The sequence below is a fragment of the Ceratotherium simum genome, chromosome 11 (genome assembly GCF_057802395.1).
Source record: "Ceratotherium simum simum isolate JZ-2026a chromosome 11, ASM5780239v1, whole genome shotgun sequence".
Taxonomy (NCBI): Eukaryota; Metazoa; Chordata; class Mammalia; order Perissodactyla; family Rhinocerotidae; genus Ceratotherium; species Ceratotherium simum.
Window position 1 is genome coordinate 22,325,001 of NC_141910.1, and position 21,823 is coordinate 22,346,823.

At 35.4% G+C, this 21,823-nt stretch overlaps 1 protein-coding gene across 5 annotated transcripts in view; it reads right to left on the reverse strand.

The window, feature by feature from the left end:
- Window positions 1-21,823, reverse strand: part of EHBP1 (EH domain binding protein 1) — a 345,468-nt gene that overhangs the window by 45,750 nt on the left and 277,895 nt on the right. For 2 of the 5 annotated variants that reach the window (XM_014791477.2, XM_087436680.1), the window contains exons 15-19: window positions 15,707-15,854; window positions 8,055-8,162; window positions 4,185-4,309; window positions 1,669-1,807; window positions 1,414-1,520 (exon numbers count right to left, since the gene is read on the reverse strand). In XM_014791477.2, the coding sequence (XP_014646963.1) occupies window positions 1,414-1,520; window positions 1,669-1,807; window positions 4,185-4,309; window positions 8,055-8,162; window positions 15,707-15,854 (627 nt within the window). The remainder of the gene's footprint in view (window positions 1-1,413; window positions 1,521-1,668; window positions 1,808-4,184; window positions 4,310-8,054; window positions 8,163-15,706; window positions 15,855-21,823) is intronic. The other 3 variants (XM_087436678.1, XM_087436679.1, XM_004435637.2) reach the window with 3 other exon arrangements.

The following is a 21,823-nucleotide window of genomic DNA, read 5'->3' on the forward strand; positions in this document are numbered from 1 at the left end:
TAAATAATTTGCACTTACACGTGAACTCAATTTATACCAGCTTATTGTTAAATTGATTATGATAATTGACAAAGTTGAAATATTTTAAGAAATCATAAAACTGATAACAGGATAGTTTGATCAAATAAGTCACTGTATTTTTTAAAGATTCATACAAAATGGATATACTCCCATCTCAACATGAAATATAATGGAAAAATTTCAACAGAAAAAATGCTAATGGTAACTTTAAATCTGGAATAATCTGGTGAAGCTTTTTGTATCTATCTGCCAGACAGCAAAGCATTTTCAAAAAGGACTTTTCTTTTTTCATTCCCATCTAGGGGGACAAAACAAACATCGCAGTTTGCAAAGACAATATGAGTAATAAAGATGTAAGAACGCAGAAGTGATAAGCAACACATAAACTTCATTGCTTTTACTGATTGGTTCAGTTAAAAATAGTAACAAAGTTTACAATCAGATTTCTTTAGTGAGAAGAAATCAAGTATTCTGTAACTTATAAATTATACTAAATATTTCATGAGGATACACCAATGAGCTATTCTATGCAGTAAGACCTGGAAATGTCTTAGTACAACAATTTAAAAATGAGAACAACTTAAAAATGACAAGTTTTTAGGACTCTAAAATGTAGTTTGTAACTATGAGTGCACTTAAAAGGATTTTAAAATCCAACAAAGACTATTTTCAGTAAAAACAATGAAAATATTTACACACCACTGTAGATAATAAAAAAGTAGCACCATTAAAGACAGCTATGCTTCCAGACAAAAATTCAAGTTAAAACTTGTTGTTGCTGCTTCTGTCCCACAGCTGTCCATCAAAAGCAGCTTTTTCCCTGCGGTCTATCAAATATTTCCCTCACAAATCAATTTTACACATGATCAGCCCATACCCCTACTGAGCTGAACCTCCCCGTTAATTAAGTGAAGAAATTACCATATATATTATATTAATGCAAACATCATTCAGCTAGTAATTCACGGCTGATCTGGATAATGGAAAGGTTGAACACCCATTAACCCAAGCCAACAAAATGGGTTGGCTGAGAAATTCTAGCAGGTCTCATGTGACTCTTCCCTCTAACTGCAGCTCTGCGGTATCTGCTATTGTAATAATTAAAATCCTCCCAGTAGATCAATACTGGAATCTCTTTATGGGAAGTGCCCTGATGGAAATGTCTCAAGGAAGCTGGGGCTGTGGAACTCTGAAAAATTCATTTTTTTTATCTGACAATTATCACCACACTGCAGACTAATTCAACAGTGCACCCCTCTCACTCTGCTTTGAATGCACTGGAGATTGACATCTTAAAAAACCTAACATCTCATTTTAACAAATAAAGGCACTATTTCCACATACAGTTTGGAATTATCAGCAATCATGAAACCACACAAAAAATTAATATACATTAAGCACTTCATCTTCTGATGGCTTCCTCTGAGTTTCAGTTATCGCTGCCTTCTCCTCATTTCCTTTCTTTGTATCTTCCTGTATTGATCTCTGCCTTTTCATCTCTTAAAAAAAAGGGAAAGACATGTAAAATTATTATAAAGCTTGATATTTGTGTATTGAAATGTGAATTTACATTATCAGCTTTTTAATATATATAGCTAAATAATATTAAATTATAAGACGGGAAAACATTATAAAAAGTGGTCCTACCTGGTCTATTCTCAACATATTGACTGAAAGACTGAAGTTGAGTTTTTCTCACTGTAGAATCTTTGCTGAACACAACAGGATTTCTAAATCGTTCTGCTGCCTTTTGTAATCGCTCAGTTCGGAGATCATCTGTGCCATTCTAAAAGTAAAACCAACATGGTAAGAGAGTCCTGATCTTATAAACAGGAAATCACACATTAATAAAACAACTTTTACTGATTTAAGATAATATCAATTCAGAAACTTTTTGATGGAAAAAGGACTTTAAAGAGCTCTAAATAGCTCAACTGCAAGTTTTGTTGCCTGTAACCAAAAACTTTGGGAGACGTGGTTTAAATGGAGGATCACTCTTGATACCTTTGATTCATCTCCCTGTGTCTTCTCCCGATGATGATATGTATCATTTAAAACCCATGTTGCTGCTGTCTGTTACCCCCACGACTCTGCCCCATCGGTTTGTAAAGTCCCACAGACTTGTATACAAGAACTAGTTTCTAATTTTATGCCCATTGAGATAAACCACTAATGCTGGATGGAGGCTAATAGGTAGGATTATAACACTACCCTACTGAACTGCATTTCATCAGCTATAACTTTCCAAAGCCAGATTTGTAAGTAAGCCCTTTACAGCTAAGGAAACTACAATTATCTTTTCCAGAGCTTCCTATGTTAATACTGGTAACAAATTCAAATGGTTCTATCAACAAGAAATATCCCAGAAGACTGAACCACTGCAGTGTGTGGAAGCTGCAGATACCGAGGTGCTGTGTACCAAACAAATATTTCATTTTATACCTAATCTTTTATTATTTTTATTAAGTGTTTTGAAAGTAAATAGGGAAAGGCTAAGATGCATGACTAATAGCTAAGCCTGCTGAATGCTGAAACTGGTTATCAAAAGCTACCAAGACTTTGCCCTTCCTCTGCATTGAGACAATCAGTAATGAGGGAGTCCTCCAATGGCCTATTCTCTAGCCTCAAGGAGGCCTGGGATACAGAACCCTCAAGGGAAGGTAACAGTTTATCCTTTTCCACAAACACAGAATGCCTCATTTATAAACGTGTAAACTGGATTTTATTAAAAAAAATAAACCCCAGATCAATGCTGAAAGCTTCAGGAGAACAGATGGACACTATATGTTCTTCATAAGCACCATTTAAAAAATCTTAACTAAAAAGATCTATACAAAGACAAGCTGTTTGAAGCACACCTTTTGTTGGAATAACTCTAAAAATTACTACATAAGAGCTTTTTGGAAAGCAAAACCAATTTCATCTATTTAGATATTTCAATCTTAAGAATGAAAATATCTCTATTTTACTTTTTAAAAAGTTATATATTTATTATTAATATCATGCTTATAATATGCTAGCTATGTAGGTAGGATAGAAACAATTTTGGCTTTTATTTATTTGTGTGTTTAAGAAAAGTGTGTATTCTACTGTTATCATAATAACTGCCCAATAGTCTAAAACTCGTCTTTACCAAAATAAACAAACACAGCTAAATTTTTTGAGACCTGGCAACATGCTAAAATATCAGTGCGATTAGCCAGCAAATCCTATCTTAAGAAACCTTTTTATGACTAGGGACTTCTGCCACTTTACAAATGTATTCCTCTAAACCCACTAATTCAGTTAGCCTTTTCAATCCATTGTATTATTCTTAGGTCAGCTTCATTCTGCATTAAATCCACTGCAGAAAGCTAAATTGAACGCAAAAAATCAGACCTGATCCAGGCTTCCTTTTGTTCAAAGATAGAGACCAAAAGTCCTCTGGTGCTGCCACACACTTTCATCACCAATTTATAGAAACCGACAGTATAAGGGAAAAGCAATGAAAGTCATTGTTTTGAGACTTCAAAGCATCTCTGTGTCAGGGGAAGGAAATCCTTTCAGTCAGCAGGGCAGTCCCAATAGTCTGCAGGTGGGTGAAAATTTATAAAAGACTAGATGTGCCCTAAAGTTAGAGAAATATTAATGATACAGTGCAAGGAAAAGGGGGGAAGGCTAGAGTGGGGATAACACAAATAGTCCAAATCATCATCATCATCATCATCATCATCATCTTATAATGTGGCATTTTGGTTAAAATCCTACACAAGATTCATATTGGCACAAAATACATGCAAGTTAGTGTAAAAATTTATATTCAATCACATACCATTTTTAGGTATTAATTAAAATTAATTCTAGTTCATCTAAACAAGTCAAAGGTTGAGGATGACAGAAAAATATGCTTGAATTCTTTTACCAATATTCTTCTTAGCAAAATATAAATACATATAGAAATCAAAAATAGTTTCCACTTTTACCAACATATCAATTTAAAGTAGTAGTTTCTCTGAAAAGCAGTATGTGAATACTGGTTACCATATTGATATTTAATTCATTGCCTACTTAAAAATTTCATGTCTTAATCTTAATGTTAAGAATTTGGTAAGTGGATTATAAAGTGCCAGTGGAAACCAGAACACACAGATACCCAATCAATATTTTAAACAAGTAAGATTTACCTTACTGTCTTGCTCTGAGCTCTCAGTTATAGCTTTCTGAGCAGCACTGGAGAGTGAATTTGCCACCTGTGGCTGAGCTTCTAGGAGCTTCTTCAGCTTCAAGTCCACGAACTTAGTGTTTTGTTCTGTTAAATATGCAAATACTATGAATAACTGAGTAAGATGCATTTAGATGTGTAAAATATCAATTTAGGGGACATCATAAAAATATTAAAAAAGAAAAGGACATTAGGGTTATGAAATAACATACCAGGCCAAACATATGTAGAACTTTCTCTATATATAAACTATATGACATACTATATAACTATAGTATAACAGAGTAGTCTTTAGGTATGTTGACTATATTCTTTCTTTTTAAGTTGAGATACAACTGATATATAACATTGTATAAGTTTAAGGTGTACAATGAGTTGATTTGATACATTTATATATGGCAATATGATTACCACTGTAGCATTAGTTAACACCTCTATCACATCACATAATTATAATTTCTTTTTTGTGGTGGGAACAATTAAGATCTAGTCTCTTAGTATACACTCTTTGTATATATATGTATATCTGTCTATATATATCTGTCTATATATCTATCTATATGTATTTTCCCCCAAAATCAGTCCCCTTAAAGAATACAGTCAGGGGCTGGCCCCGTGGCTTAGCGGTTGAGTGTGCGCGCTGCGCTACTGGCGGCCCCGGTTCGGATTCTGGGCGCGCACCGACGCACCACTTGTCCGGCCATGCTGATGCAGCGTCCCACATACAGCAACTGGAAGGATGTGCAACTATGACATACAACTATCTACTGGGGCTTTGGGGAGAAAAAGGGAAAAAAAAAAAAAAAGGAGGAGGATTAGCAATAGATGTTAGCTCAGGGCCGGTCTTCCTCAGCAAAAAGAGGAGGACTGGCATGGATGTTAGCTCAGGGCTGATCTTCCTCACAAAAAATAAAAAAAAAAGAATACAGTCAACATACCTAAAGACCATTTGCTTATACTATGGTTAATAGTAGCTATGCTTACCTGAAAACCTAAGCCTGTATTTGATATAGATATTTATATAAGTAACAGCATAGGTTATATATAATAAAAAAAGCTATCACAAAGTAGATATTCAAAAGAGGTGATACATTTGATTCTAAATTATATTATTTTATAGTTTCAATTCTTATAGTATATTAAATTTATACATATATTAAAATAAGTTCTTAACATGATCTCAGACAGTTATGTATACACTGTTAGAATCCAATGTTCCTACGTGTACATATGTACCGAACATTGAAATAGGGTATACATTTACCAATACCTTCTACTGAGACAGGAGAAATATGATAAAGATGATCACATTTTGGAATGTATTAAATATGGATAGAAATTTAAAATAAATAAAATATGGCTATAAATTTTAAAATAAACAATTTCAAATTATTTTTAGTACATTATCTTTAATAAAATAGTTCAGAAGCAAATAATTCTATTTAAACAAATTCACTCAAAGCAACCCTTTAATAAAATTGTTGTAAAAAACATGCCAACCATTTGGTGAATGATATTTTTCATAAAGATTAATAAGTTTTCCAATTATAAGACTCTTAATAAATGCTATTATCATTACTTTCATGCAAATTGGTCAGTTTATATTGCCAGGCTTGTCTTTTAAACAATATCTGATGAACTATGGTCAAATCAAGATAAAAATGAAACAATTTATTATTAAAACATTATGACTTTTATATACATATTAAAAAAAAGAATTTTGGGGAAAATAAAGCAAGGATAAAAATCATAATGTATGCTACGTGCTTCCAGATTCCAGTTTGCATTCCTATTTCTTATTGCCATGAAATAAACCATAGTCTGAACTGGAAAGTCTGTCCTATGCACATGCTAACACTTATTGGCATGCTTGAGAGTTGTAAACAATGTATTAGTCAACTCCCAAAACAGAAAAACTGAGATGTATTTTCTTTTTTTGGCATACATAAAGTAGAAACAGAATTTTTAAAATGGGCAAGAGTCAAGCCTGTTAGGCCTAATATTAACCAACCTTTAAGGTATCCCACAAAGTTGCTGTAACTAAAACTAGAAAATTCTCCTCACTTTACCTAAGAAATGGCTAATTTTTCCTACCTTCATAATCTACTGTAAAATCAGAAAATATGCATCACCTATTATCACTGATTTTATACTTCCATAATTTGAATGTTAAGGCTTCAATTCTGTACTTCTGCATGCCCTCAGCAAGATGTTATTGGTTTCCGATAAAGCCTTTTGCATGGTGGTGGTTGTTGTGAGAGGATGGGTAAGCAACAACAATCTTTTTCTAAGAGAAAAATAAAACTCACCCAAGTTCTACAGTATTTTAAATAAAAAGAAGTAAAAGGCAGTCCTAATTTGGGGTCAAACATTTAAAAATTTTCCTTAAATACCAGCATTCGCCTGGACTTGTACAATTATAAATATACTGACTTCTATCTAGTAAAAGTATAATTTAATACTAGACCATGAAGGAGCTACTGACAAAAATGCATGGGTTTTCTTGTGTGCTCCCTATAGTTAGGAAGGCCCTGGTTGATTGTTTCTTATAGAAATAACGGCATGATTTCAAACAGGGAAAGAAACAAAGCAGGTTAGCATTGCAGAGGCATGCCAGGGCTGGGAAGAAAAATACCTGCTCTCGCTCCCTTCAGCTTTTTACAGGAAAAGATAAATATTAGGCACTTCACTCCTTTACCTTTAAGTCTAGAGAGATTGCCAAAGACTTTTTATTGCTATAAGAATTCAATTCAATAAGCATTTATGGAACCCCTTGGGTATACGAAGCTTTGGATTGCTACCTGCTGCTGACTTATAAAGGCAATACACATGGAACATTCATCTATTAAACCATGAGCAAGTATCTTTATATTTTAAACAATAACTTAGAACGTCAATTGCCAATATGATTATTGGTATAATATTTATTGATATAAGATACGAGATTAATTTAATAGCAGTCTATATAAGCAGTTTTCAAAGTATCTTATTGTAATCAGTTATTAAATCTAAGATAATTTATTAGTAGTAATATCTGAATAGTAAAAGTAAATACAAAATTTGAAAAATAATAGTACAACTAAGACTATCAATTCTAAACCACGCCAGAAAATCTGATCCACGGTTTAGATTTACATTTGAAGTATTCCATAGGTACTATGTTCATATATATATATATATTTTTGTGTGTGTGAGGAAGATCAGCCCTGAGCTAACATCCGTGCTAATCCTCCTCTTTTTTTTTTTTTTTTGTTGAGGAGGACCGGCTCTGAGCTAACATCCATTGCCAATCCTCCTCCTTTTTTTCCCCAAAGCCCCAGTAGTTGTATGTCATAGTTGCACATACTTCTAGTTGCTGTATGTGGGACGTGGCCTCAGCATGGCCAGAGAAGCAGTGCGTCAGTGCATGCCCGGGATCTGAACCCAGGCCGTCAGTAGCGGAGCACGTGCACTTAACCGCTAAGCCACAGGGCCGGCCCAGGTACTACGTTTATACCTCACAACACCACACCAAAATATTTAGGCTGAGAAGGGAATCAATTACTGAAGGTCTACAAATTGTCTCATATAAAATATAAAAGTGAATCTCAGTAATAAGAGAACACAAACTACAATTTGCTATTGCAATTTTATGGCTGATTTTAACATTAAATCTAAAACAAAATAACATAAAATTGATGGAAAGTGGATTTAGCTAAATGAATTGTGGGGGTATAAGATGTAATAAAACCACAAAAAGAACTTATTATCATTATTGATGACATAACATTAAAAATATAACGATAAAGTTTGCCATGCAGCAGGACACAAAATATTTATAATTTAAAATTACCGGGAGTATCAAGGTCATTTTCTAAGTTAGTAAGTTCATCTCCACCTCCTACAACAAAGCCTTCAGGAATCTCCTCGTTAGTATCTATCTGAATATTATCATTTTCATCTGTAGGAACATGTAGCAATAATGTTAGTATATTATTTCTATTTTAAATCATTTGTCCAAACCACTAAAAAAGAAAAACCAGGAAAAAAAAAGAAAAACCAATATTTTAATGATAGTTATTAAAATTCAGGTCTGACACAGATCAGCAAGTTAAGAAATAAGTTTTAAGTCACTTTTTCACTATTAGATTAATATTTATATTTTACATTCATATGTCAAAGATGAATTGTCCCATCAAAGCAGATGCAAAAGTTTTGATAATGTGCCACATACTGTCTCTGAATCACTGAGCTAACTGGGTCCTTTTATTTTAAAATGTAATCTATTAGTAACCTCTAATAACAGCATACAAAAATGAAGTTGGTTTGGTAACAAAGTCATCAAATAATATTTCTAAATTTCACATTTTTATCATTTACTAGATATAAACATATAAAGAAACAAATCATTCTTTATAAGTTTGTAGCTATATTTAAGTCATTGGTATGAAGACTTGAATACTTTTGTGCTATTAAGGAAATATTATCATAAAAGCATTAAGGATAAATTAAGAGACAAGACTGAGACTAGAATAGACGGTACCTTTATGCAAAAGAAAGTTCAGAAACAATGAAGACAGTACCTCATGGAAGACTTAAAGCTGGGAAAAACTCTTATTATTCAAAACTAAATACGTGAGAATGAAGAAGTCTCAATCTGTTTTTTATACACTTAGTAAAATGTTTTAGGTCACAATTAATTAATGGAGTCACTTTTTTATACTAAAGATTTCTATTATATATTTTTTCCTTTCTAAATCCTAGAGACAAAATTGGCTAAGAAATTTTGAATTTTACACATTTGAAAAGGCATGGCAATCATCTGATTTGCTTATTAGAGGTTTAGCTTTAAATCTGGCTATTGACAGGCAGTGTACCTTTTGGAGAAATATCTGTCTAGCCCTGGGAGTTGAAGAATACCCCTACTACTCTACAGTCTATTTTTTGGGGGGCAACTTTTGTTAATAATGAGGTATTCAAAAGGTTATTACACTTGAGAAATTTCAAAATTCTATAGCTTTGGTTTAATCCTTCAATATTTGTCCTTTTCCCTGTACACTTTTGTGTTTGATTTTGGGCTTCCTGAGTTAATATTTACTATGAGCATTAATATTAATAATAATAGTTTACATTTATAGAAGACTTCTCATGTACTATGTAAGACATTTAGAAGAATGCAACAAAGAAAAAAAAAGACTGAGAAATGCCCCCAGGGGAAAAACATTGCTAAATGCTTTCAAATCACTAAGGCATTACACTTGACTAGTTACATTAAGTACAATCAGTTGAGAGACCTTTTCTAATCAACGGTGCTTAGCACAACTATTTGACTAATTTCATGAAAGTCAGCATCTTCATCTTCATTATCTTCCAAAATTCTTCTCTAAATAATTTTGTAGTAAACATAAATGAATTAACAAATATTCCCTGTGTGCTAAATAAGTATTCAGAATACTTCCTCGTAGTACTGTCAGAGAACTATCAATAGTTTTTAGAGTGCAGTACTTGGTTGCTACCAACCAGCCTCTATTGATTATTACTGACCATAATTAATCTAGAGAGAAAGCACAAAATTCAACATTCATTCATTTATTCAAGAAACTTCTACTGTATACTGTATCTGCAATTTATAAAACACTGCCAGATGCTGAGGACATACCAAGTTGTATGAGATACTTATTTCACCTGAAAGGTTTACATTCAAATGACTATAATACTATGTAGGACAGGTAAGTGTTTTGAGGCAAAAATAAAGAACGGAGCAAATTCAAAAGATGAAAAGATTACTCTTTGCCAATACCACCAGGAATTGTTTTTTGGAAGCACTAGCCTTTAAATTGGGTCTTGAGAAATATACAGGATTTCAAAAGGTATAACTGAGGGGAGGGCATTACTGGCACGAAAGCAGGAAAGGGTAGGTTATGTTCAAAGAATGGTGTAAAGTTCTATTTGGCTCAAGCATTCTTTTAAAGGAAAATAACAGGAGGTTAAGACTTGAAAGATAGAACTGCAGAGAGCCCTAAAGGGCAGAATGAGAAGTTTAAATTTTACTCAGGAGGAATGGAAAGACATTAGTGCTTTAATATGATCAGCATTGTGCTCCTTAATTTAAGAGCAGTCTATATAAGCAGTTTTCTACCAAAGTGACTTATTGTAATCAGTTGTGAAATACGTATAAAACAATTAGTAGTAATATACGCACTGAAGCTTACGTCTTTTATAAACTAGAGTACCTTCAATATTATTCCTATAATATCACTCTTGCTTACATTCTTATATGCTTTCTATGTGAAGGAAAAAGTGGTCTAGGGATTGTGCATGGGAGTTTACTATGCATCATCCTTCATGAGAGATTGCTGACCTAGATGTTCGACTGGAGAACAGAAAGGCTGGAGGCAGAAAATCCAAGTTGGAGAGTGTTATAACCCCCAGGGCAAGCAGTATACAGAGCCTAACCTAGGACAAAAGAATTGGGAGTGGGTACTGATTTGAAAACCAACCGGATATTGGGTGTTTGGGGGAGAGATACTGAGAAGAGGAAGGGGGAAGCAGATGTCAAAATTGACTCTCTAGCCTGAGTGACAAGAAGGATGGCATTACTATGAAAAGAAATAGGTAAGTCTGGAAACGTGATTGGATATGGGTACTTTCAGTTTCTCGGGATATGCAGAAAATTGTACCTCCTTTCATCACTCACTTATACAGTGCCGGGTTCTGGTGTGATGTTATACAGGTGCCATTCATTTTATTTCCCAACTAAATGAAATCTCTATCTACATTACCACTCACCAGTAATGTTGAGTGGGTTAACTCAATGTTTATATATAAATTGCTAACCTTAGACAGAAGAATTGCTACCTGAAAGGACAAGAGTAAAAATTGATCTCCTATACGGCTCAGGTCTTCTTAAGAAGGGATTTCCACTTTCTTTCCATTCACTCACTTTAGTTTTACGATGAACCCTTGAATTCTTTTCAACAGTAAACGTTACACATTTCTTAACACCTGTGGAAATACACTAAATACATTCAAGCAGAACTAAAGTGCATGTGTGTGTGTATTTAAGATACTGCATATTACATATGTGAGATATATTTATACACACACATACCTATCTTTATGGCTAACCACTGAAAACCCAGTAGGTGAGTGTGGCAGAAAGTAAACTAGAGATCCATTACACAATAGAAGTTGGTTTGCGAGTATGGCATGTATAAGGTATGCAGGAAAAGGTAAAAGGAAATTGGATATGCACAGGAATGAGACAATGCATTCTAGTTAACTCTGCATAACACTATAAGCAAAATGGGGATCCCAAAGGCATGATTAATAGCATAGCCATAAGGCCAGTCTTAATATCATTTATCATTTATAAATAAATTGAATGAAAAACCAGGATATTTGGTGACAGTAAAAAAAGAATACTTGCACTTTTAAAAAAAGGAACTGAGGCTATCATTGAAAAATATTCAGAAAATATATTCAGAAAAAAATTTCTCATTTGTATCATGATTTTTTATTCTTATTGAAGGTCCCTATAAAATTCATAACTTTTAAAGTTATTCTATAGAAGTCAAACAAAAGATAGGAAACACAATACAAATATATTATTAATAGAAGCTGAAAATAAAAATTACTGAAGAATTATAAGATTTTATTTTGGTTCAACAAATTTAGACAGATCTATCTGCCATAACTGAAATAAGGATAATGCAGGCATACAAACATTCTCAGGGACAAAATAAAAAACCATTTCCTTTATTTATTTGAAATGCAAAAACAAATTACACTACTTTATCTAAATCGAAAAGAGGCAAAAATGTCAGTTTAAAAGTTAAATGACCCTAACCCAGCTCAAACCAAAGTGAGAAGCTACAGAATAAATACATATATATACAAAATATATATCATATATAAGAAATATATGATATAACATAATATCATCGTAAAACGAGATAGACACCTTCTTTGCAAGTGCCCATGGACCATTAACAAAAATTTAACATTTATTTGGCCAAAATAAAAACTTATTAATTCCCAAAGCAGAAATTCAGGCCATTTCCCTGACCACAATACCGTACAACTAAAAATGAAAATACCAAACTTTGCCCCCAAACACCTGCACCTTGCCAAGTAAGATCAATACAATAAAATGAACCCACAAGTTTGTTATGTAGAATGGGGATTTTAAGATGACGCCGTTATAGGTCTACAACCACAAGTGATGCAGAAATTGAAAAAACATGTGTAGTACACCACACTATCACCTGATTCTCTCGTAAGCCCTAAAATTGTGTCAAAGACAGACAAGTAAAAGCTAGGCTGTAGCTCCTTGGCCAGGGGCGATTCTGTTATTTCACAAGAATTAGGCTATTTCTGGTTGCAATAGGATGCCAGTGGGTTGCTTGAACACATGGCTCTACATAACCTAAAATATCTTGAATATATCTTCTGTTGGACACCATGAAGCTGAAGACACCTCACCTCAAATTTATTAAGTTTCCTTTCCTCACTGAGCCTGTTTGCTGCTTCAGAATAGAAAAAAGCAAGCTTTCCAAGTAGGTTCAGGCAATGAGTCTGAGTAATGATCATGTTCAACACATTCCCCAGGCTGTGCTTCCACCTTACTATTTCAGCTCTTCTTTGCCACTCTGGACCACTGCTTCCAAAATCTTCCTACCCTAGTCCTCCATCTAGGCTGGTCTCTACTCATTTCTCTCTCCTCCTTTCACGCTAATCCTTATTCAGACTTGATGATTCCCACTACGCATTGGAAGAATAGACACTAATTTGTTAATTCTTTCCCCTGACTTATCAACCTCATAAGGTCATTTTCACTTAGGAATTAGACTCTTGTGAACTCATGTGAATTTCTAATTTGCTATGCAAGGGTCAGCAAACTATAGCATGGGGGCAAAATCTAGCCCACTACCTTTTTGGGGTAAATAATAGGCATGCCCATTAATTTACACATTGTTCAAGGCTGCTTTCAGGCTACAAGGGCAGAGTTGAGTAGTTAAGACAGAGACCATATGGCCTGCAAAGCCTAAAATATTTAATCTGGCCCTTTCCAGGAAGTTTGCTGAATCCTGGCTTAGCACAGTGGCTGGCACCGCTCAACAGATAAATGCATATGTATGAACGGTTGAATTTCAGGCAGGAATCTTACCCTCTCCCTTGTCCCTAAAGGTCTTTTCCCCTATTCCCAGCCTCAATAGCTTCAGCTTAGACCTGAGGCCAGAAAAGACCTGGTATGATCCATATACCTTTATGAAGACAGGCCAATATCTACTCCTAAGGTCAGGGAATAGGCCTGCTCCACTTGTTGTAGGTCAACCTTAGCTCTGATTAAGAGCCTACCATCTCATACGTGGTGGCTTCCAAAATCCAAGGTATGGTGTGTCCTACGGGAGAAATGGGCCCTGGTTGCTTTGGTCTCCTTAGGGTACAGAGTCTAGAATCTTCAGCAGGTTCTCATAAGTCATCTGTTGAACCTTGTCCCAGCTTCATTTCACCCTGTTCTAATCTATATTTCTTTGCTAGCTCCGCAGATCCAATCCTCATTTGTTCTTTTTTTTTTTTTTTTTGTGAGGAAGATCAGCCCTGAGCTAACATCCATGCCAATCCTCCTCTTTTTGCTGAGGAAGACTGGCCCTGGGCTAACATCTGTGCCTATCTTCCTCCACTTTATATGGGACGCCGCCACAGTGTGGCCTGACAAGTGGTGCCTCAGTGCATGCCTGGGATCCGAACCCGGCCGCCAGCAGCGGAGCGCGCACACTTAACTCCTACGCCATGGGGCCGGCCCCTCTCATTTTTCTTTATTTGCTTTGTTGATTGTTAAATGACATCAGAATCAGGTCTTCACTTTCCCTAGTTACCAAGCATGGAAGATACTCATTCTTTGGGTTGTAGCACTGATGAAGTCTCTCTACCTAGTCTAGTCCTGGCTTAGCCTCAACTGGGGTTGGATTATAGAGATAAGACCAATTACATAACTGCCCTATCCCATACCATTAATCAAAAATTTTTAATTCTTAGCCTTTTCAGAGTTATAACTCATTTAGCATTATCATCTGCTCACCACCAGGGAAAAAAAATTAAAAGAGATGCTGCTTGCCTCTTTATCCCATTATTACTGTTCTCCTATGGGTTTATGATGCCATAGGAAAGTAGCATTAGTAGCTTTAGGACAGTCTATCTGGAGGGTCAAGAATCTGAGGGTTTTTTCCTATCATTCAGAGATATAATGAGGCAAAGATTTTTAAGGCTTACTTGGAACATCTGGAATTTTTATGATATCAAAGAAACATCTTGTTATTAATAATAGATGAAAGTAAATTATCATAGCTATATAAATGTAGCTGTGAGCAGTTACCAATATTACTATATAGTAGAGAGTGTAGAAATTGCAATAAAACTTCTGAATGATAAGAGTTGAAAAGGTAAGATGAAGGATTTAACTAAGATATAAACATTCTGAGAAGACCAGAGGGATAGATACACAGCTGTTTGGGAAAGCAGCATTCAAATTTATGAGATGGAAGGTTATATGCTATAGGCGTTAGTTGGAATTCTCTACAACAGTAAGCTTTCAATATAGGGAATCAATTAGAAACAACAACAGTAAGTTTCAGTTTACTGAAGTTTTGAAGAAACTTAACATTGACCTACAAATAGCCTACCTTTGTTTCAGTTCTCTAAGGTCTTACTTGAGTTGTCACTTGCCTACTCTTCAGAGTGATTTTAGCATTCTAAGATTAACTCAGGACAAGTACTTGGCATGTTTTAGTAGATAAATAGGTTGTACAGCTTTGAAATAAAAAAAAAAAAACCCACAGGTCTCTTGAATATACTTCTCTTAAATAAAAATGTAAAGAGTTCCAAATTAAAGATGCCCAAATTGAGCACTGAGAGGCAAAATTAAAATTCTCTTTAATTATATATATAGTCCTTGTCCCAACATCAAGCTTAGAATAATTTCTGCAGATATTGAAGAAGACCCTCTTAGAATAAGGAGACTAAAAAAAATGGATATCGGACTTATTTAAAATTCTTACATGTCAGGCAATAATACCAGAACATTGTTAAAGCTACTTTCTAAAGATCTAGTTCAAAGTGAAAATCTTTCATGCGAAAGCTCACCACAAACAAGTCTTGTGATCTAGATGTTGAGGACTTGATTGCATTTTACTCAATCCTAATACAATTAATGAGGCATCATGCGGAATCACAAACCAAGGTCTGTATGAGTTTTCTCTTAAATCATATCCTAAGAAAGTACTTCTTGAGTTGTTAAAAATTATACCAAAAAGTTGATTTGGAAAACAGCAATAGTTATCTTGTGATTTACTATGCTTCCTTTATGTTTTTTGCAACATATCAATAAGTTAGAAACTTTATATATTTGATAAAATATTTTGAAGTAAGAATAAAAAGCCCCAAAAGGTCCACTGCAGATTTCTGAGTTGTCTGTAGAATATGATACAAGATTCTTTAACTCACCTCCAGATGCCTTTGACCTTTCTTTCAACTTTGCTGCAGCCATTTCGCCATAGCTGGGAAGTTCTGACATCTTCACTCCAGATCGAGCTTCTGCTATTAGTTGACGAGCTCTCTCTCTCAGCTGCCGACGTCGCTCTTCATCTTGCTGCTAAGATATATTGAACAGTTGCCAACTCAGTAATTGACAGAAATGCAATTTCATTTTCAATCTGATCATCATGATAGTAACTGGTTTACAGCATGGTGCTTGGCCCACATTATAAATAGGATGCTCTGTATCAGTTGGATGTCACGCCATTTTTAAAAGACATCCTAGAATCAGATTTTTAAAAAACATTTACAAATTATTGTATTAAAATGTCTGTTAAAAATTCAAACTAGCCTTTAAATATGTTCGGCAATATACATTACTGAGATAATAGCAGGTATTATTATTAATAAAATAATCAGGCTAATAGAAAAAAGTCACAATACTGAACATAGAATTCCAATTAATACAATATTATTTAAGAATAAAATTTAACTTGTAATTTTGTAATAAAGGCATAGAGCACTGGCTAAAAGTCATCTCTGACAGCAGAAAATGCCACTACACCACGTTGATCAAATATAGGAATTAGTATTTTTAGGAGGCTGGAGTCAGAATGGGGATAGTACATTAGTTACACAGTTATTGTTGCTGGTAGTTTTTAAATCAGAATTGAGTAACTGTTGGACTATCCCCATTTCTACTCCCTCTCCCCCCAGATGCAGACTGAGAACAAAAAGTAAAATCTAATGTGGTTTTTGATATTTAAAATAACTAAAAACTACAGAGAACTAATAACTAAAATAGTTTTTGCCTACTAAAAAGGGTTATTATGAATCGCAAATAATCAATGTGAAATTGCTTTGTAAACTGGAAAGTATATAAAATAAGGCATTATTATGACCAAACAAAGCCTAAAACAATCTGGCTCCAACATATCTTTGCAGTGTTATCTTCTCTTAACCTCTCCCAACCTCCATAAAACCTCACATCTATTTATACAGAATTGCTTGTATCATGTAGTTTCATGTACCCTTGGATTTGAATATGTTATTTCCTCTTCCTAGAATGTTCTTCTCTCATCTTATTTAACTTCTACTCATTCTTCAAGATTCAGTTTAAATGCACTAAACTTCCCCTGACTATTCTTTTCTCCTCCCCACTGATGGAATAAAGTTTTCCTTCCTCTATGTTACTATAGAATTGTGTGTGTGTGTATTATTACTTTTTAAAGATTTTATTTATTTATTTTTTCCCCCCAAAGCCCCAGTAGATAGTTGTATGTCATAGCTGCACATCCTTCTAGTTGCTGTATGTGGGACTCGGCCTCAGGATGGACGGAGAAGTGGTGCCTCGGTGCGCGCCCGGGATCCGAACCCGGGCCACCAGCATCGGAGCGCGTGCACTTAACCACCAAGCCACAGGGCCGGCCCTATTATTACTTTTTAAAATAATACTTGTCAAGTTACACTATAATTCTGCACAAATGCTTCCCTCTCACTAGAACTGAGCTACTTGAAGGCAGGAGCTATATCTGATTTATCTTTGTATCTCTAGTCCCTAGTACATATCGTGGTACTTGCTACAGAAATTTCAAGCATGAAAACTTATAATTTATACCCTCAAAAGCTTATAATACAGCAGGAATGATAAAACAGCCACAACAAGGAGGTCTGCTGGAAATGCAGCAAGATTCAGAACAAAGAAAGAACATTTTTGGCTGTGGGACAAACAGAAGGCATCATGGTATCATGGTTTTTGAGTTGGGCCTACAGAATGAGCCGGATTTGGAACGAGTAGAAATGGGAGTCAGTAGTGAGGTGAGTCAGTGTAGGAGAGACCAGAAGGTAGAAAAAATACACAGACATAGAGGTAAGAAAGTGTATTGGGGGAAAAGTACATAGGCTAGTTTTCCTGAGCATAAGGCAAAAATAACAACAGAAAGACAAGGAAAGAAAAATAAGGCTGGGTAGATAGACTGTAGAGGCCCTGTCCAACAGGTTGAAGTACTTTATTTTTATTCTAAAGACAGTGAGGGCCAACTAAAGGTTTGTTTTTATGTTTGTTTGTTTGTTTTTTGGTCTAGGGGAATGACCAATCAGAGGTGTATTTGAGAAAGATTAATCTGACAACAGTGTATAAGATAGGTTGGCGTAGAAGGATAGAAAGAGACTAGTTAGGAGGCTCTTAAAATAGTCCAAGGAAGCTGTAATGAGATCCAGAACTAGGATGGCAATGGGAATGGAAAGAGACAAGTGTAAGAAATATATTAGTTACCTGTAAATATACAGGTACCAACTCTTGGTAACCGATTAGATGTGGAAGGAAGAAAAATCTGACTCAGAAGTTTTAAACTTGGGCAACTAGTGGAATTGTGGCACTAAAAATAGAAATAGAAAAGCTAAGAGGAACTATAAGAAGGGAAAGAGAGGAAGTTTGGGGTAAGGCAGACTGTGTTTGAGAGGCTGGCGGGACATCTGAGTAAAGATATTAGTAGGTAGTTGGGAAGTGATGTTGATGCTAGGAAGTGAAGTCAAACTATGACTACAGAGCTGATGGCTGAAGTTACAGGGATGTATGAAAGCACCCAAAGAGGTACTATAGAGAAAAAGGAGGGCTACTGACTAAAACATGGAAAACATCTATATTTAGATATGAGGAGACAAAGGAAACACAGAAAGAGGAGGAGGAGAACTAGAACACTGATATACCCCGAGAATCAAAGTAGAAGAGGCTTTCATGAACAGTAATCAACTGCAGTAGATATTAGAGGTTAATGAGTCTAAACATTAAAAAAGGGCAATCCAACTTGCTAGACAGTATCATTAGGGACGAGGGTAGACCAGACTGGTAGAGCTCAAGCCTACGCAATTCTTTCACAAATTTTGAGATGGCTAGAAAGGAGAACTGTCAAAATTAATGGAGATAGATTAATAGGGGTATCAAATGAACCCAGAGACAAGCTTGAAGCTCCCAGTGGACAAACTGAAACAATTTCAGTATCAAAAGAACAATGACTGCAATGAATTGAATCAATGAAATCACACACTGAATCAATGAAAATTCATCAATTCATTATGATATTTGAAAAGTTTCTCAGAAGGATATATAAACTCATTTGAGGCAGTTTTTTTTTTTTTTTTGTGAGGAAGATCGGCCCTGAGCTAACATCTGCCAAAACCCCTCTTTTTGCTGAGGAAGACTGGCCCTGGGCTAACATCCATGCCCACCTTCCTCCACTTTATATGGGATGCCGCCACAGTATGGCTTTGACAAGCAGTGCGTCGGTGTGTGCCCGGGATCCGAACCAGCGAACCCCGGGCTGCCAGCAGAGAAGCGTGCGCACTTAACCACTTGCACCACCGGGCTGGCCCCTTGAGGCAGTTTTTAAAATAATTCCTTAAAATTAGAAATTAGAGGAAAAGAATCAAGCAATTATCTTTCCAGTGGGAACTGAATTTTAGGGTAACTGAATAGTCCCAGTTAATGAGAGACAGCTCTAGTTTATAAAATAATGCCAGCTATAATTATTATTTTAAAAAGGTAAACTTATAAAAACATAACTTTGCCATTCATAAAAGAATGACTGATTCTGGCAAAGATTACCAACTGTTATTAAAGCTCTCAGGTAAATGATGGGGAACTGGATATTCATATTATGCTCTGGCAGACTGTGTTTTCCAAAAATGGCTGCAACAGTATTTCTCATCTCACATGCTCTCTGCAATGTGACCTTGCCACTCCCTCATCAAGAGGTAGAGTTTAATTCCTCTCCCCCTGAATCTGGGCCAGCTTTAGTGACTTGTATATAGTCAACAGAATATAGAAGTGTCGCAGGTGATTTCTAAGGCTGGGTAGGAAAGGCCCCCTTTGCCCAGTTCACTTGAAATTCTTGAATTTTGTACTGTCTGGGAACCCAGCTGTCATGCTTTAAGAATCCCAAACTACATGTAGGTGCTCCAGTCCACAGTCCCAGCCAACTTCAGCTTTGAGTCTTCCTGGCCCAAGTGCCAGAAATGTGAATGAAGAGGCCTTCAGATGATCTCAGCTTTTAGCCATTTTGAGTCATCCTCAACTGTTCAAGTCTCCCCAACTGAGGCCCCAGACAATGTGGAACAGAGACAAAGCATCTCCTCTGTGCCCTGCCTGAACTCCTGACCCACAGAATTTGTGAGCATAAAACTATTTTACACCACTAAGTTTGGGGTAGTTTGCTACACAGCCATGGTAATGGAGACACACGATTTAGTATTATCACACAGATTATTTCCTAGTTGCAAGGGGAAAATCTAATTATAAATGGATCTCTCCATTAGGGACCACTAACCTATGGTCATATCTTAGCATCACTAAGGTTGGGTCAATCATATGTCATATGTTTTTTGATGTGAAGCACATGAAGTGCACACCACCTATAATATTCTAGTCCAAATGTTTAAAGTGAATCCACTAAGCCTTTAGATATTATTTCCAGTTTATTATAAATACAAGGGAGAGAGAAACATGATAAATGACATAGCAAGGAAGTAACCAAACGAATCCAGAAGGCAAGATATTCAGGACAACCAACCTCGTCATTTTAACATGAGAGAGTTATGAAAACAAACACACAACAAGAAAACAACTAACCAATCACCATCACCACCAACAAAAGGGACTTAACCAGATGCAATGTATAGTCCTGGGTTAGATACTGGTTTGGACAAACAGCTGTAAAGGACATTGTTGAATGTAATTAGAGAAATCGGAATACAATCATAGTATTAAATGAGAGGAAGTGCAACTTGACTGAAAAAAATAGTTTATACAGTAGTAACCCTCATTTTATCATTTTGGCAAAATAAACATACAAATAAACATATGTATAGAAAAAGACTTGGAATGGTATTCACAAAGTTGTCATGATGTTGACATCTGGGTGTGGAAATGTGATATTTTTGTTTTCTTACTTTTGTTTGTCTTTATTTTCTGATTTTCTATAATCCACATGTACTACTCTTGTAATAAATTTATTTAAAAAAAGAGACTCTTGGGGGAAGGAAGGAAAGAGATGAGAAGGTAGGCTTCCTGGGGTGGGTGGTGGTTGTGGTAGGGGCAAAAAAAAAGGAGAGATCTAACATTCAAGGGAAATTTTCTTGGTATTTAGAGACACAAGCTTATTTGTGGTTAGAGGAGTAGTAAGCACTGGGCAGGGTGAGACTAAAGATGCAAGAATAATATACAAAAATCCTCAGTTCATGATTAATATTTCTGAATGTGGAAAATATACTAGGAAAAAGAGAAAATGCAGGCTTGATAATGGTGATTTTGGTGATGGTTGCTCATATTTCCTCAGCTTTTATGTACTAAGTGCTTTATATGCGTGATCTCATTTAATTTTCACAGCCCAATTTTTACCAATGAGAATAGTATTTAGGTTTAGAGTTCGCAGGTCACACAGCTAGAACTGATGTCAGAGCCAGCAGTCCAGCCCAGGTCTGTTTGACTACAGAGCCCTTGCTCTTAACCACGGAACTACTTCATCAGAAAAAGTATCAAATTACATGACCAACTAAGGAAAATTGAGCTTTTACTAAACTTTCATCTTTCAAACTTAAGAAAAGTTAAGACCACTAATAAAAACCATTATTTGACATGCTTCAGGCAACTAGGTTTAAGTGAATTTCACTGCGTGAACAATAACTTCTTGCAGAGCTGGAATTTGGTGATGCAGACTAAGATGAAGTGGTCTTGGGTCATCTTAACTAAGTCAAAATGAAATAAATGATTCTACCTTTCTGAATATGAAATGAGAACCTAATTCTTTTCTCACAAGCTCCTACCTCCCCTTTGCCTCCCCCTCCTCTCCCTCATCCCCCAATACTACTCCCATCTGCAAATGTTTCTGAGAGCTTACCAAGAGTGTAATTTAAAGCAGACAATCCTTAATAAAACCAACTCTAAATACTAATTAGGGACACTTTATCAATTTCCATGTAAATTGTTTGTTTGTACCTATTTACCCGTCATTGTTCTCTACACAATAGAAAAAAATGCAAATGAACAAATCAGAATGCAGCCCTAATGGGACCTTCTGTTTATAAGCATTA